Raw genomic sequence first — 18372 nt, 5'->3', positions numbered from 1 at the left:
TGAAATTCCATTCCATTATTCGACGCTCGTCCCGCAGCATTTCGCGCGCGCCGTCTAATAGCCTCTCCTGCGCGCACTGCAGGTCCCTCTGATATATGTATATTCCTTTACAGCAATTTCCGACCCAATTCGTCCGATTTTCCTCTCTCGCAACTCGGTGTTTAAAATTTAAGCTTCATTGCGGACGTTGCGCGTTGTTTGAAAACGAAGACCTTCTAGTCTCTGCACGCAGGGAGAAAGACACACACTTTTTCCGGCAAATGAAAAACAATGGCTGCCGTTTTTAACTGCGTAGAGCCCTTTTATTGTGCTGAGCAGCGGTGAGGGAAATCGTAATTTTATGGAAATTTATTGCCAACGGGCTTGCTTTCTTTGGGTCGAAGAGTGTTTTCCCGGAAATTTCAAGTCGCCGGCAAATTGAAATATTTTGCGAAGGAGACACTCTGATGATTGCAAAGTTTAAGTGGAAGCGACTCTTATTCCTTTGCGTCGGTTGAGGGGCACTAATTATTTTCACAAATACAGTGGACATGGTGGCAATAAACGGTTAGATGGAGGGTTAAAAATTTGATCAGGCGGATCGACATTTTCCTCTGACGTCAGTTTGCAACTGGTGACGTGAGGATTATAGGGAGTCCTTTCTTTGTATCGCCATCGCTCGCTGCCGGCTCTTTTGATCCATCTTGTGGCTCCTTTTTCTTCAGCTGTCTGTCCTGTTTTCTCTCTCATATATCTCAGCTCGCAGATTCCTCACCACGTTATTCTTTTATTATTAGAAATGACTTTTTATAGGTACACAATATAGAGACAAAATGGATCGGTTGAAATTTACTGAGTAAAAACAGTGGCCTTTACCATAAGATATATTAACATCAAACTAGGAAACTTTTCAGTGAGAGAATTGAACAGATACTATTTAACCACACAAAAACTAGCTCATTGGCTGACATTGTTCAGGCATACCTAGTGTCAAAGCAATGAAAGCTTAAGAAGCATTTCGAGGATTTCATCTTGCAAAATATCAAAGATGGTAAAAGGTGGTTAATTCATTGATTCGAAATGCTCAATTAGCTCAACGGACTAGTAGGACTCGCCACTCTTTGGTTTTCGCATCTTTCCAGTGGTTTTAGGAATCGTTTCATACATCTTGGTGCGCGAAGGTAAAACGATGGCCATATTGGGCCCAAACTCCGCTGCGGCCACATTTTTTCCGCTCAGCGGTGTTGTTGGGACCCGTTGAGTTCATTGCATATAGCCCACGAGATGTGCTGAGCATAGGTTTAATAAATGATTGAAAATCAAGGTGAGGATTCTAAACTACAATGTCTATATGGCTAGGTTTTTGTTGGTGCAGTCGTCACCTTGGTTAAGTTTCGTTTTTGGCTCGGCAAACAATGTCCGTCTCTGAATGTAATTTTTAAATTGTGAGGCGCCTATAACGACTGTTTAAACAGTTCAAAAATACTTCTTAAAGTGAATTTTGTCCACACCACGACAGGCTACATTTTAATTCGATTGTAGTTCAAAACGTGTTATAAGACCAGTAATAGCAGGGTTTCCTTTTAAGCCGTTCTTGGGAGGTTACTGATCAAATAATTATTCTAATAATAATTTCTAATAATAGTTCCATTGTTGAAGGAATGTCTTAGTGCTACATTGCCAAATACATGATTATGTGCGTAATATCTCGTCCTTGCTCTTGATAAGTGTGCCCTATCAAATTAAAATCTTCTTACGACAGGCTGTCATTATATCAAGGTGGCACTGGTCCAAGGAACTCCTCCTGCTCAATTTCCTCTCTCGACAGAAATGTCGCCTCGGGTTAATGCAGTCGAACCCACAACGATAATTCTCCAGAAGCCAACCAAATTACCCCGGGTGAAAACGAGCCTGTCTTTGCGCGTGAGCTCGCACTCGCATTCGCCATAAACGAGGATAATTAATCGCGTCTTGTGATAACTCGGCATCTCTCCACATAGCAATCAACCCTTTGGCAGGGCGGCGTGCATGAGTGTGCGTGTGGCAACAATTGGGGAGGCCGGATTTGTACACTGCATGCCTTCTATGTGTGCGTGTGCTCTGATTGGCTGTGTCTGTGTCTCGCCCTCTTTCTCTATATCTTCTTCCTTCCGATCAGCCGATCGTGTGTCGGCTGCTACACGTGTTGTCTCTATTGATGATGATGATGATTGTGCGTGCGTGCGAGATGCTGATTTGTGCGTGAAAATTTTAATGCAAAACTGACTGGGTCTGTCTGATCTCTGCCCTGGATAGAGCGTGGCGGCCCGTAAAAAGAGGTGCTGCCGGCGGCGGTGCATGGATCGGTCGAAAGACTCGCGATCGCACACCACCACCACCACCGCCCACCAATCCCCCAATTCACCTGCCTACTCGCCACCCCAAACTGCTTTTTCTTGCATCACCACTCTTAATAGCGGCCCTAGTCCCGACCGCCAGAAATGAGGCCAAGCATCGTCTCCAGGAACTTGGGGGTAAGTACTTTTCACCCCCACCAACCAACCCCCCACACGTCCGAGTCGATCCCAGAAAATCTTTAATCTCTCACCTTCTCTAAGTTCTGCTACAACACGTCACATTGATGCCTGAAAATTTAGCGAAAGGATGGACACGATTTGTAATCAAATTGCGCCTTTATCGGCTCCAAAAATGGGAGCCTTCTAAAAAGTTACTCCAGTTTGCTTTTCTCTAATGCTGATTAGTACAGGGTTTGGAATTTTAGACAGTTGACGGTTTTTTCTGTGTGCCTGATTGCAGGTTGCAGGCTCCAAAATAAGCGCGAATCAACCAATAAGTTCAGTCACACTTAAACCACCTAAACTTCAGAATACTTCTAAAACTGCTTCTAAATTACTTCTGAAGCTCATTAAACACTTCAAAAGATGGGGTCCAATACTTCGTCAGTGCATTTAAGATTTTTTCGTGGAAACTTTTTTTTTGTTTGGACTGTTAATTGAAAATTGTGTTATGAAACGTGTTGTTCTTAAGAATTAACCAATTTTGCCGTTTCTAGTTTTCATTTCCATATTTAAAAAGGTTTTAGGCTTAAAAAGTTAATAATTTTATTTCTTTGTTATTGTTGTCACTATTTTTGGCATGGAATAAGTTTAAATTCTGCAAAATTAGAAATTATTGCTACTATTGCTACTATAAGGAAAAACATGAAAGCAAAATTTTTCAATTATATTTTAAACCTCGAAAAACTTCTGATTGTGGTTAATTTCCTTTTAATATATATATACTGCAATTTACACCATCGGGATTTTATTTTGTGCTCTTTAAAAACTAGAACCTCTATAACAATTTGAAAAAAATGCACCCCCTGACAATGAGAAATTATTGGATATTAATTCCTATAAAAACGAATAAAAATTGTCTAAAACTGTCTAAAAATCCGTAAAATGATCCGTAATAAACCAAATTTTGAATCTAAACATAATTTTCGTCTTAATTTCCGAATCCTTTGCTTATTAGAATGTATAACAAAGTGACCAATTTAAAGTTGAGTCATTTTATACTGCCCTGTTATGTAAACACAATTGCGTGCCGATTAACTGCCCGCTGGCGTCGCTCTCTGTAATTTGCCTCCACAGCTGCATGGAGGGAGAGAATGAGCACGAAGTGGAAAAGGGGCTTTTGCCAAACTGTTTCAACTTAGAAATACGACTCAAATTTTACGCTGCTGGCTGTTTTGTCACAAGCCGTGTCACCCTTTCTTTAATACCATTCAGGCGCGACCAAATCTTGAGCCCTGCAGCGAGCGTGCGTGCGACTTTTGTCTCTCATCACCACCATCACCATCATCATCAGTGTGAGCGAAAATGGTTGAAGTCGAGCCCATATTTCGCAGAGTTTCTTCAAAGCGAGTGAGAGGCTCTAATTAATTCGGTGAGCAAACGCACAGCTAGACAGCGGGCCTTTGAAGTCTCGCAGCAGCTTTTTCGTTGGAGCAACATTATTCATGCAGGCATGAGAGTGGAATAATTTCCAACTCGGCATCGCACGCATGCCCGCTGCTCAGGCCGAGACAAAGAGACAAAATTTAATATACATGAGCGTCTCCAGCTATCCTCGCGAAGAACCTGCCACGGACACTTGGAAATCGGATATTTAGTTCATGATAATTTATTAAATATTTTCCTCAAGGAAAGTTTAAAGTTTCAGTAAAATATTTACTAAAACTGTTTATCTTGTTGTTCACTGTGTAAATTCGAGGTGTTCATTTAAGAAGTTAGAAGGTAAAATATAATCTGTAGATAATACAATGATAAATTTTTCCAAAAATTATAATATTAATGAATAAAATAAATGGTAGGTGTTTTTAAAGCCAGGGTTGCTCATGAGGCCTGAGATTGGCCGAAAATGCGAATAAATACATTTTCATTTTTCTCTGCTTATTTTTTTACTGATTTCAATACTGGCAATGCAATATTGGAAGAATATCACATTCTATCTTGAGATATTTTCTTTCGTTAGTTTTTTTGCTCCGAAAATACAAACACGTGCAATTTGTATGCGAAAAAGACCAATTTACAGTTGTGCCATTTTTCATAGTGCTGCAAACACTTCAATTCGAGTGAATCTGCCTTCATTAGCACCTGCCAACTATTTATTTTCTTATTTAGCATCTTAAAAACAATGAAAATCTCGACTTCGAAAAAAACGGAGCTGTTTTAAATAGGGCAAGAAATATCTTTCTCGTGTATAAACATAAATAAACTGGCCCACTATTAAACTATCATCTTGGATGTTGTGTATGCATTTTAAAACCATTTCCAAGTGTCCATGAAGACGACCTCCCAATCTTCTGTCAGTAGTCGCGTGTGGTGAATGAGGAAACACGTGAACCACAGCATAATCAAAACATTATTTCTCTCGTGTTTTTGCCAGTTTGAGTGTGTTGATCATTTCAAAAGTGGTTCATTCATATACATCAATAGTTCTGCTGCTTTGTAGTAGTGCGTGTCACACAGAATTGAAAAATTATACATTTTAAAAAAGCTGCGGTGTGTTTTTTGCAACTCACGCTTTCATAGATATTGAACTTAGCCTAGAAGTTTTATCTCTGCCCTCAATTTATATACATGATCAGTCGTGTGCTCTAGTTTTTATGTTACCGTTTTTTGTTACTAATTGTGTCTGTGGTATTTTGGGCTTTGGTTTTTTTCCAACTAAGTATCCATAGTTAAACACGCATATTTTACAAGAGTATTTTTCCTCTAGATATATTTGCATTTTTGATCAAAACTTTAGCGCTTTTCGGACTCTCGCGCAGGCTTTCAGGTCAGTATTGTTTGCGAAAGACAATTTTACTCTCTCGACCCCAATTTCGACAGTTTACTGCTAATGTTTTCTTTACCTTTTTGTCGGAACAAAAAAAGAGAACGTGCAGGGTTGTTACATAGCAGCCACAGAGTTTTACATAGTGACACCTCTACCTTATTATTATTATTACTAAGCCTCTTGATGCATTTTCTCGGAAACGTTGTTTCTCCAGATATATATACATATATTATCTCGCACCGTGCTGACAGTTTTCTTATCTGAGACCAAAAAAGGATAGTGAGACTCAAGGCTAGAACACTCTTATTTCTTTCCGTTCCTTTTAGGTGACCTTTTATATCTTTGTACAAAACTCTCAAAACCAACTACTTACTACTTTTCCTCTGCATTTTGGCTTGTTGATGCAACAAAATTGATTCCTCTCTGATGTGCCCACAATTTTAATGCTTTCTCGAAGATTGCGTGCGAAAAGTGCTGATTGTAAGCCCATTCTTTTGGCAACAGGCGCGCAACAAACCCGCCGATGGTCACACCCCCGGCCAGAAGGGCACCCCCAAGGCGGGCAACAAGGGCTCCGTGGGCACCCCGACTGGCCAGAAATCGGGCCAGAAGCCCTCGACCAAGCCGTCGGCGCAGAAGGGCCAGGTCAAGGCGCCCCCCAAGGCCCCGCCCAGCGCCAACAAGCCTAACAAGAAAAACAAGAAGGGCCACAAGCACCAACAGCACGACCTCATCGTCACCATCGATTTGGTAAGTACAAAACTCCATATTTACTTCCTAAAAAAGTGAAAAAATACGGACGGTCTTGAAAATTATCAGAATGTACTGATACTAAAATTAGATATAGAAAATATACTGGCGCACCAATCAAATAAGGAAAATACAATCATGGTATGGGGAATGCGTCGAGATAAGTCAAACCCCACAAATTGTTGCAATGCCTTTATTTGTATTTGCCGTTATTTGGTCTGAAAGAATATAATAAATTTCATAAATACATAGAAAAGGCATTGCTACAATTTGTGGGGTTTGACTTATCTCGACGCATTCCCCATATTTGGTGACCCCGACGTGACAATATTTTTTAGTAGTTTTGATATTAGGATCTAACGCAAAATTTTCCTTACAAGAAAAAACCTTCATTTATTTATTTTTTGACAACAACAACAACGGAGCTAAAAAAAATGTGTTGATCTCTTTGTCTGGTTTGAATAAATGGAGCTCCAACAAGTTGTTTTGTTGCCTGTGATCCAAAAAAATAAATCAATGTAGCACGAACTGCTGCTTCAAATTATCAAGAGAATGTATTCAAATGAATTCTGCGCTGGTTTGTCCAAAGACGGTGCTCGCGTTGGGATTTTTGCCAAGATGAAGCTATATAATCAGAAATAAATTATCCGCTAGAGCTCAGCCAGCGTGCAATTTATGTGTTTACTTAACGCTCAGAATTCACCAAGGCAACCAGAGGAAGAAGTTGCTTGATTAAAAATTCAATTAGTTCTGTGTGCTCAGCTCAAAAAATTCTGGTCAGCATCCAAAATCCGGCAGCCATGAGTAATTTTAATGGTGCCGCGCCCAAGTTCTTGCTGCTTACCTGCGCGGCTCGCACAAATTCGTCTCCAGAGATGCAACGTCAGACGGAGTCCCTCTCTGGGCTTGTTTTTGCATAGCTCAGCGTTAGTGCTATATATTCACCTTCCTGTCCACCTCGAGCCACATTGTAACGCCATAAAGGAGAAAGATGGAAGCAAAATTCGCTGTTCTCCTTTAGAATCGAAATAATTACGCCTCGTTTCTCAAAAGATCAATCCTGTCTTGAATTTATAGAAATAGAAAATGGTTAATCTTTAACCATTTGGCTGTTTTTTTAATGTTTTCACAAAATTTTTGATAATTTGGATTCTAATTACAATTTATTTTTTCAATGATAAAATGCATCTGTTTTAAATTTCTTTGGTTTGCAACCAGAAACAGATGGTTAGACAATAATTGATCAAATATTTATTTATTGTACATTTTGTTGAAAAGATATATTTTTAAAACAAATCGGCTAGCATCTGTCACATTTTTTCTCGAAAAAGCTCAACCCTATTAATTTTCATTCGATCACAGTTTTGTATTTGCGTTGATTCACTAGTAAAATAATTGTTATTCACATCTGAGCATAAATAAATTTATATGATTTACCGTAACCCTTTTGACATTTCTGCATGTCTGGTTGGCATACGTTTGTGTTGCACTTTGCTAGAATTGCTTGGGCTGCCTTCTGGCAATGTCCATAACTCTCACTTGCTCGTTAATTACGTTATGAAATATGAACGACGTAGGTCCATTTTCCGGGCAGTCTAATTAAGGCAAAAAGCTCTAGCGGGGGGCTGCGCGGGGTCGCTGGGCAGGGACAGATGTTCTCCAGTCCTCTTCCGCAGCATAACTCAAACCCATTACGCTGATTAACGCTCACACGCGCGGGCTTAGCACAACGCAGTTTGTGCATCTGCTGATTTGACTCCGAGAAGTTTTGGCCGGTGAACGTGTGTCCTTGGTCAGAGCAGCCGAGTATTGTGCATTTCATTGTGTCCTCCGCTCTTTTAGTCTGTTCTGCTTGGCTCGTTTGGGGCCAACGAACGCGCTTTGAAAGCGTGGATTATGCTTTGCGGCTCGTTCTGATTCCTCTTTCTCTGCTCTCGTCGGCAATGGCGTTCCAATTTGGCTGCAAACAAAGGGGTGGAAATTAATGTGAAATAATAGCTGCCGCTGCAGCAGCTCAGTCTTTGTCCGCTCTCGCTAATTTCGAAAAGAAAGGAGCCGAATTTCAGCTCTCGTTTTGCACACTTTTATCCGACAACTGACGAATGATGAGGGATTACAAAGCGGCTTTACAAAAAAGCAGCAGCGAATCAGAATAGCCGTTCTTGCAAGTTCAAGCCGACGTATTCGAGCTCACACGCAAAAATACGGGCAGGGATTCGGAAGATAGAAAAAAAAATCTACTTGTTTTAATATTTTTTTAATTGATTGAAATGGAATAGAAAAATATAACTCCAGACTGAAGGAGAACATTTTTCTCAAGGATGTAGGTCTAGTAACAAAGTAATTAAAAAATAATTCAGTGAAAATAATAAACCGCAAGTCTATATTATCAATTTTGTTATTATTTTCAATTTCTTTCCATTTTTAATTACTTTAAATCTAATAGTCAATTTCTCGTTCAATCTACAGGTTTACTTTCGTATGTAACATTTTAAAAATTATGCTATCTGTCTAGTCTTTATTCAATAAATTCCCTTGCGTGTATATAATTTTAGCCTCTTTATTCAATGATGCATTGATCTAAAAACGAAATGAAATGAAGGAGACATCTTATAATGATTTAATGAAACTCCAGTGAGTGAAAAACAGCTGAATGAATCTGTACCGTCTGTGATTAGTTCGATCGTAATTGCTGTTCAGATTGAGCAAAGTGTGTTTACCAACAAACACAAGGGAGAGTAATCGGCTCTAGATCCGAGTGCGTGTTTGTCGCCAAATAATGTTGGCGCGATCAGTGCCAAGAAGTGGTTCGTCCTCGCTCTAGCCGGCGTCCTTGCCAAAAATTTGCATCCTGCGAGCTTGACATTGACACCACTTGCGGAAGCGCACAGGGAAAAATATTGCGTCTAATCAAAAGTCATAAGGATTTTTTACCGAGAAAACATCGAACCATTGACAGCGAGTCGCGGCGCACGTAATTAAAACCATTTTCTTTCTGCATGAAGTTTCTGAGGAACCCAAATGCAATATTCATTCGTTTATTTAATATATCAGTTTTCTACAAACATATTGAATATTTCTTGATCCTATTATTTTAGGCCTACTACATGCAAGATATTTCTTAAAAATTTGATCATGTTTTTTAGTTAAAATGAAGTTACAATTCCAAATTTACCCGCAAGGAGATTTAAGGAATAAAGACTAGACCGATCCGATAGCATTGATTTTAAGATGTTGAAAAAATGCAAATAAATTTCTGAATGAGAAATTTTTTCCAAGTTTGTACAGCTGTAACGAGATAGAAGATAAATTCCTCTTTGCAAAAGTCTTCGTTTTATCTATATCAACTAGTTTCATCTGTTCCATGAAATAGAGATGCAGTTGACAGCCAAAACTACTTGGCACAAATAAAACGACGACTCTTTTGCAACGAAGGATGTCCGAATTTTTCTTCTACGAATGAATCCTCGAGTGTGACCTTCAATCAAATTTAATAAGATAGTTCGTAAAAAATAATTCAGGGTGTATACTTTATATTCTTTTTAACGATTCTGAATGTGCGTGTGTTTTTGTAATTTATTTCAACTATATCGTAAAAATCTTGGAAAGTGTACAATCCTTCAATTTGAATTTTTAATTCCCTATTTAGATTCAAAATAATTTTAGCTTCTTTCAAGCAATTTTTTCTGTCAAATTTTCACAACGAATTGGAGCGATATTATGCAATTGTTAATTTATCCCCTTAAAAGATTGAACCGTGATTAATAGATAAAACACACTCCTTTGTTGTAGAAATTTTTAATATAAATCTGTTGCTTTCCTGAATAATGAAATTTAATCCAACATTCAGTTATGTATCAGTAGCTGCTATTTCAATTTCACACATACAAATGCCTATCCCAAAAGAAATATGAGAGCAAGGGCGAGTGTGTCTCCAAAGCTAATTAGCTGAATGGCCCAGATAAAAAAGTTGGCAGTTTTTCTGACACGTTTCAAGGTCCACGCCGTCGTATTGAGTTTGAGGTTCTTGATCTTTCGGTGCTGCTGAAGAGCCACGGAGTGCAGATTCCTTCTTTGTTGTTGCGTACATTTCTCATTTCTCCGCGCAGAGACCAAAATAGAACACGCGCGCGGGAGTAACGGAGTGCAACTTTAGTCCGCCCGGCCAGAAATTGGTCCACCGGGACCGTCTTGAACTCGGGCTATTACCAAGTTTTCAAATGTTGAACAGAGAAAATCACATTTATGAACATTTCTTCATTTTATTTCTTTATTCTAACGCAATTTACTGACAGGCGATACAAAATCCATTTTGTAATAGTTCCGTAGATTTTTTGCTATTCAAATTAATATCAACCACAAATAATGACTAAGACTATGTTATGACTAGGGATGTGACGTATAAACGATTAAGTTTTATGTTTTTACTTTATCCGAGCTTTCTATCAGTTTTTCATGACAAGTTGGTTTCATTTCCAATTTTTATACCTTTTTATTGCAATTTGAGTTCTTATTAATGTTGTTTATTCTTGCCAAAATCATACAAATTAAAAATAGATATAAAAATTACAGCAAGAAATGGCAGACAAAATGCTAGCAGATGTCTGCAAAAACGATCAGATACATACATAAAATCACGCCGCACTGAGCCAAAGGAAGAGATAAAATTGTACTGTGGCCGAGACGATCTTCTTCAATAGAATCACTCCCTTTCCAAAGGTATAAGCAATTAAAAAAATAACATGCAAAGATACATAGTTCAAAATATAATTAAGGAACAGAAACCTACAAATTTATTTTATTATTAATTAATCAAATATTTACAAAAGTGCTGACATTGCGATATCATATCACTTATCAAACTTTAGAAAATAGAGTAAATTTGGTGCAAAAGAAAGAAAACAAAAATTTTGGAGCCGATATTTGTAATTTTCTTTTGCGCGAGAAACGAGAAACCATGTGAGGCCCGTGGTGAAGATGTCCCGGTGGTCGGGCGAGCTAGCGAGTATCGGGGGCGCCCTTGACGATTGTCGAAGCGGCTGAATCGGTCGGTGTCTGTGGGCCGGACAGCCGGACGGACGCTCGGAGCGGGTGAGGGCGTGCGGCCCTCGCACACAATGGCTGCCTCCGAGGAGACGTACCAGGAGGAGTACTCGCGCCTCAGGAGGCTGGCGTCGCGCTTCGACGTCAGGAAGCACTCCGTAAGTGCCAATCAGGATGCGCTGGGCAACACAAAAAGCTGTGTGTTTGGCAAGCGAAGATCAACTCGATTGCCATTTTGTTTGTTTTGCATGGAAAGGCTCCCGCGCATTCTCGGAACTCGGAGAATTGAAAGCTTTTTGCGAATACGCTCTCTTTCTCGGAAGGGAAATGCTGTAAATCAAATGGAGCAAGTTTGTTGACTTTTGCGCGATGATTGAGTTACGAGAAATGTACAGTTAAGTAAACACACGTCATGTTAGACTGGAAAAATAGGTATGTGCATTTGTCCCATGCACCTGCAATGACGCTGAACCTCTTTCCAATAGGAAAAATTAGCATCAAGAAAATACGAGTATTATTATGATTGGGAAAAATACAGAATAATAATTTTGTATGGATCTTCTGTTCGCGTTTTTTTTACTTTTCTTGAAAGTGCATGGAATTAAGTCAAGTTTCAGACCAGGCCAAAAATCTCTAAAAATGAAACGGTACATCAATGATTTTTTGTTTGATTTGGATTCCTCTATCCAAACGGTGTGCGAGGTATTTTCACCTTCAAGCAAACTAAATCCTGACGCTTTTCATGTAGAGAGACCATGCTCGTTGCTTTTTTCTTAGAAATTTTAACAGCAACCTGGGAAAAAATGACATGAGCATGTTCCCAATTTTCAGCAGATATTTAAGGTAAAAATAGGGTACTTCTTCCGAATTTCACTGTACAGTTCCACTTTAAATTAGAAGTAGCTATGAAACGCATCTAGTAAATACTAAAAATATTCTTCAAAACTAGAGCAGTTGTGAAAACTGTTGCTACAAGATGAGCATTTAAAATTGCGAAAGAACGAATTCAAAGCAGTAATGATGTAACACAAAATACTTTCTTCGATTGAAGTCGCAAGACAATTTAATATAAAAAAGCCCCTCTTAATGTTCCATATTAAAATAGTCTGGAAAATTCCAGAGGATTTTGAGCAGACTTTTTTGTGAAAATGATTCTTGAGTGATGGGGACAGGTGCGCTGGTATGTATATTTAATTCGAGTTGCAAGTGTAAGTCGGTGAGGGACGTGGAGACTCCTGTCCGCTCCACGCACCCGGCACGCTGCCAGAATAAATCGAGTATACATATGAGCACCACCCCGCCACTTTCTGCAGCGACCTCGAATCTCGATTCTCCGCGAGAGACTTACCTCATTCACGTTCTGTTACAGACCGAGTACGGACTGACCGAGGACCAGGTGGCTGGTAAGTTACGGAACCACAAATCCTAAACACCTCGTTTGCTTTTTCTCGTATACTATTTCGGCTCGGCCAATTTACTTCCGAGTTTGTTTTACGGTTATGACCATGGAAGTAATCCCTGCTTAATTGCTCCGGTTGGTGGGCGGGAGTCTTTTGAGCCGCGCGGATATTACTACATATATTTTTTCGAAGGGTGAAATGAAAAAGCGTATGCAGCCCGGTCGAGTGAGCAGTGTCACAGGGAAAACCTCGAGGGAAGCACTAAATTATCATATCGTTTTCCTGCTCTCTATATTTTTTTGCGGAGGCGTCGTGGAAAATGGGGCTGCTGCATTATTGGCGTTTGGGTCGATAACTCATCCAAATATTGGCGCAGGAAATCCGCATAATCCACTGGGATGGCGAAAATGTAGAACTTTTTCTCTATTATTGCTTTGTGTTTTGCAGAGTTCAAAGAAGCATTCATGCTGTTTGACAAGGACGAGGACGGCACGATCACGATGGCCGAGCTGGGCGTCGTGATGCGTTCGCTTGGCCAAAGGCCGTCAGGTGAGCAGACGAGCAGAGCCCATTCCCCATTCCTCGTGTCCCTTCTAACTTAACTAAAACCAAATAACTTCGCAGAGACCGAGTTGCGAGACATGGTCAACGAAGTCGACCAGGACGGCAACGGAACAATCGAGTTTAACGAGTTCCTCCAAATGATGTCCAAGAAGATGAAAGGAGCTGACAATGAGGAGGAGCTTCGAGAGGCCTTCAGGTGATAATTTCCTTTTCTCTTGCAATTTAAATTTATGCACTGGCTTTGGTATGTAACATTGGAAATGAATTAGACGATTTTTGTTCATCAAGTTAGCTAAAATTTGGTTTTAAACAATGAGAAAATCTATCGGTGGGGCTTTTTGCAAGGGTTAGTTCTAGATTTTGTAAATTTGTTAAGACTTAATTTATATAAAAAGCTAATTTATGAAATTTAAAAAAGTGTTCTTGCGTCATTTTTTAAAAACTAAAAATAAATAGATTTTTAGAATGTTTTTAGCGTTTTTAGTGACAAAAATGAAGCTACATGACCTGGTAGTCAGCTCAGAAATTTTCAAAACATTTACCCGAGCAGTAAATGAGCTATTTGCTAATTTTCCAGCAAATTTCAAAATTTCCAGAAGTCAAAAATGAAGCCAATCGATTCGTCTGTCTCAACTATTAAGCTTTACAAATAAAATGAACTGATGATTTTGACCATGAAGAAAATTGCATCTCGCCAAAATTAAAATAAATTAAAACCAAGCGAGATTAAGAATTTTAACTCTTGGAATTCAATATCAAGTACATTTGTGCAGAATAAAATTGAACATTGGAGGAATCTGTCTGTTCCATTCATCTGCCGTTGGCTGTTTCAATTTGATGTTCTCTAGAAGGCAACCTGCTCGGCACCTGTGCAGAGCAAGTTGCCTAGATTCCTTGGCATGCGATTTCTCAAAATAAACGGCTCAACTGCGATGTTGAACCACTGGAGAGGAAATGAAGATCTTGATTAATCCGAAACGCTTGCATCGACATTGATTTGTGACAAGGTGTGCGTGTGATATCCATCGCACGCCACGCACACCCACTTGTCAAATTTCTATTTTGGTTCCACCTGTTCGCCTCGACGTGCATTTGACGTCACCCACGGTCTATATTTATCCTCTCATCGCGATTCGCGTTTCCATATTTCCCTGTCAACTAAAATAATTAAGCATCTCTTGTGTTTCCGCAGGGTGTTTGACAAGAACAATGACGGGCTCATCTCGTCGATAGAATTGCGCCACGTGATGACCAACCTGGGCGAGAAGCTCAGCGACGAAGAGGTTGACGACATGATCAAAGAAGCCGACCTCGACGGAGACGGCATGGTCAACTACGAGGGTAAGTGATATCACAAGAGAGTTGCTGGCAAAAACACGTGTTGAAATAACTCGTTAAACCCCTGAGGCAAAATATGACGCTTGAGAAGAGAGAGGATGCAAAACACTTTACCCTCTCATTTATTACCCCGGGGATTTTAAATTAATATCAATTTCATGTTGTTATAATTTTCAATGATTGCTATTAGGTAAATTGAATCAAGAATGATTCAAGTTTAAGAATGAAAAAATGTACACAAATGAAATTTTTATCTGTCATGAAACAAGAAGCAGTTAGTTTAAAGTATTTCAGTAAAATAATATTGTAATTTGGCATTGTCTCAACGCGAGGGATAAGGGGGAAAGCAAGGGAAAGTGGAGTAGCACGCTGCAAGTGCAAAGAAAAGACATTCTTTTTATCACTGTTCTGACTTTACGTCAAGCCCGGGATTAAAGGCACAATCTGTAAAAAAATTCTTATAAATTATCGCTAATTTTACAGAATTCGTCATGATCCTCACGGCCAAGAACTAATCAAAAGGTGACGCGGTGCCGATGCCCTGCTCCCCGCTATGCCCTGACAGATGGAAGAAGAGGCTGGCCCAACCTCCGCAGGAGTTGCATCTGCCTCCTGTCTGCGAAAAAAGTGCGTTTCTTTTGACAGAGAACTGACAAACTCACGAAAATATGAATACATTTATGCATGTATATTCCCGCGGCTCCCTTTTTCTTTCTGGAAAGAGCTCGAGCCAGTTGAGGGGTTAAAAAAACAAATTGAATAATTATTACACACGAGTATAAGCTATATATTGTTATCCAATTGAAAATTGTCTCAAAGCAGCTGCGAAACAGTGCGAGACACACCAAGTGCGCGAGTTGCAACAAAAACACGTTGTTTGTAAAACGGAAGCAGGCGAAAACGACGATTTTTATACGGGATTCTTAAATTTAACTCCAGATGAATTTATTATTATACACAACAACAACACTCTTGAAGACAAAAAGGATATAAATTAATGCGCTCGTCTCATTTGATACTCATTAATATATGAAAAATTTAGCAGAGTGTAAGAGACATGTCACGTATTAAATAATATAATTGCTGAGGTTTGATTACATTGATTGTTACGCAGACGACGAATATATTCCTAAGTCTAACGTAAATATATATAAATATTGAACTTTTTTACATTTTGCGAATATTATATAATACAATAAAAAACACACGACGCAAACAAACAATTCGTTACATAAAGCATATAAATATATAGATTATTTATTTTGATTGCTTTTGAGAGTAATTTCCGCGCGTCGGAATTGCTGGAAATGAAAATGACAAAAGTGTATCTTCGCGTGCTGTGCGGAAAATGACGAGTCTGCTAGATGACTCCAAACTATCCAGATATGCGGTGTTTTACTCTCTCTTTCTCTCTGTACGTGTGCATAACACTCTCACTCAAAAACCCACTCAATTGTTTACAGTCGTAGTAGTTGACAATAAGAACAAAGGAAGAAACCACACATTGTATAAAACTTTATTAATATACGTGTCTCGAAAACCACATTGCCAGAGCAAAGTAGGAAGCCACCTCTCAAGTGTCAGTGATTTGCTTATTCAAATAATTGTTTTCATCCTTTGGTAAGGCTCGTAAAATTGAGTGAAATAAAAGTAATGCACAACTAGTTGTCAAAAGGCCAATTGTGATTTGGAAAATGCTTTGAGATTTCCTATGAGACGAAATATTTTATTTTTAAAATATTATGAACACCATGAATGTCGTTAAAGCGCTGTATTTAGAAATTTTGCAAGCGTTGCTCGAGTCATAGAAAACAATTCCAAAGGACGGATTAATCAATCAACCTAATTTATAGGAATGTGCAAACCAGCTTTGAATATTTTTTATGTGGCCGCTATAAAGTTAAATGAGCACGTACGGATCATAAGTTTTAAAGCATTTATCGTGGCCCATTTAGAAAATAGTTAACTTTCGATTATTTGTCCTAAACAAATATTTATTAGTCGATAATTTAATCAGGATTTTTTAAACATCGAATTTTACGATTTCCTCGCGCTTTACGACTCGTAACACGCCCTCTTCTTTTAATTTGTTGATCTTCACTTGTGGTAATTGATTATTAAAAGTTCAAAGTGGAAAACACGCGACTATATAACTGATGGCAGTAAATAAAATGTTAAAAACGTTTTGAAAATTATTATTTACCGATAATGTTTCTCGAATTCGATTTTTCAACAGATTATTTTGTGCTGAAAACAGCAAATAAATTTAAAAATCCACTTTTTTGCAAATTCCTAATCATTTTTAATTAAATTATTTGTTACTGGAGATCATAAATTATGGCCGCAAGCATCTATATGCTCTGCACTCACTTTATGAATCATATTTTTAATGGATGATCATCACTGATATTTGTGGAGCGGTCTTCAGCGGCGTAATGCTGGCAGGTTGCTGTGCCATAGATAATATATTATTACCTATCATGAACACGCATGTTGTTTACAATTGTTGGATTTTACGCCCCGTCCTCCACCGAGAGAATATTATTTATTACGAAAACTGAAAGAAATAATGTTGTTGCATTTGCACCCCGCGGAATGCCAACCAAAGCAGTGCTGAAAATTTTTAAAGAAAAGAGAGAAGTCATACATGTGTATCGATGGTGTCTTGTGTTAAAAAGAAATAGTTGTGTGTAAAAATTTTACGGAAACTATAATATTGTGCTTGGATAGCGCAGAAATATGTATTTTTTCAAGAAGTGAGCGAGCGAGCGAAAGATTGGAAATCGCGCGTGGAACAGATTTGTAATATTATTTGAGACGCATTCAAAAGACGATTGAGAACAATTTTTACTGCTGAGATGCTGTGGATGTAGACAAAGGTAAATAAACCACGCTTTATTTGTGATTCACACCACACATAAATACACCAGACGTTATTGATATAATTGTGAGTAAACGTGTAAATGGTTTCCGCGGAAAAACAAAAGCAGTAGTTAAACAAACGTGTCTATTAATAAACGTTAAAAGTGGATTTAATGAGTGCAACACAAAAAAAAAAAAGAAAAAACAGCTTCTCTTACGTACGTGTGTCACCCTCTAATTAATTATAATGAATAAATTTAAAGAAAAAGATACAAAAAATATGCATAACGAAAACATAATTCTCTCCTCCAGCTTTTCGAATTAAAATTACAGGGTAAATCAAGATACAAAAACTAATCAAACTAAAACATAATGTACACATACGCGCGCGTAGCATTCATTATGGTAAACAATTTAATATATATCTTATTCTTTTTCGTTGTGGCCTCTCTGCCACGTTATTTTTTTCTTCATATTTCTCAAGTAATAGAAGAAGCAGCGGTGGTTTAAACCCTTCAACTAAAAAGAGAAACTCTATAATCTCGGTATTATATTGATTGCATCACACAGACAAACACACACACACACACTAACGTAATCGATCTCATTAAAGGTTAGCGAAGCGGTTGTAAAGTGTAACGGGGGCTCATAGTCATATTAATTGTACCGCAGCAGGTTTAAGGCATCTCTCCCTCTCGTCTCTAAACCTTAAAAATCAAGTTTGAATTTAACACGGGGTTCAGATGAGCATTCTTAAAATTTAACTCTAACGAAGCGCAGCAGTGTACGACTTAAGGGTATTTAAAAAAGGAAAATCAATGGCTAAAACAGCATTTTGTACCTTAAAACTTCACACTCTAACATGACGAAAATACTTAGAACAATCAAATTCCAAAGACTACATACAAATGAGAGGGATTTTTTCTGTGAAACATACAAAAACTCAGTGAATGCAAGCAAATTATTTCAAATTACGTATTTCTACACACGTTTGCTTTCCTTTAATTTTATGAAAATGTTATTGTAAGAAGATATAATTCACGTTGATTTGGAGGCCCTGATTACAATTTTTTTACAAATGTACCACAATAAAATGCTGAGTACCCTAAAACGG

The 18372-nt window shown here is 38.4% G+C and overlaps 1 protein-coding gene across 8 annotated transcripts in view; it reads left to right on the top strand.

Moving 5' to 3' along the window:
• The window catches only part of LOC135934852 (neo-calmodulin-like), a 100544-nt gene extending 82175 nt beyond the window's left edge, over nt 1-18369 (top strand). For 4 of the 8 annotated variants that reach the window (XM_065476878.1, XM_065476871.1, XM_065476854.1 and 1 more), the window contains 6 exons: nt 5806-6051; nt 12464-12497; nt 12942-13043; nt 13119-13254; nt 14251-14399; nt 14880-18369. In XM_065476878.1, the coding sequence (XP_065332950.1) occupies nt 5806-6051; nt 12464-12497; nt 12942-13043; nt 13119-13254; nt 14251-14399; nt 14880-14911 (699 nt within the window). In that variant the 3' untranslated portion in view covers nt 14912-18369. Of the gene's footprint in view, nt 1-2274; nt 2493-5805; nt 6052-11096; nt 11253-12463; nt 12498-12941; nt 13044-13118; nt 13255-14250; nt 14400-14879 lie in introns of those variants that run through there. The other 4 variants (XM_065476897.1, XM_065476888.1, XM_065476906.1 and 1 more) reach the window with 2 other exon arrangements.
• Nucleotides 18370-18372: the final 3 nt, after the last annotated feature.

The sequence above is a fragment of the Cloeon dipterum genome, chromosome 1 (genome assembly GCF_949628265.1).
Source record: "Cloeon dipterum chromosome 1, ieCloDipt1.1, whole genome shotgun sequence".
In the NCBI taxonomy this organism is placed as follows: domain Eukaryota; kingdom Metazoa; phylum Arthropoda; class Insecta; order Ephemeroptera; family Baetidae; genus Cloeon; species Cloeon dipterum.
This window is presented reverse-complemented; position numbering and strand designations above follow the sequence as displayed.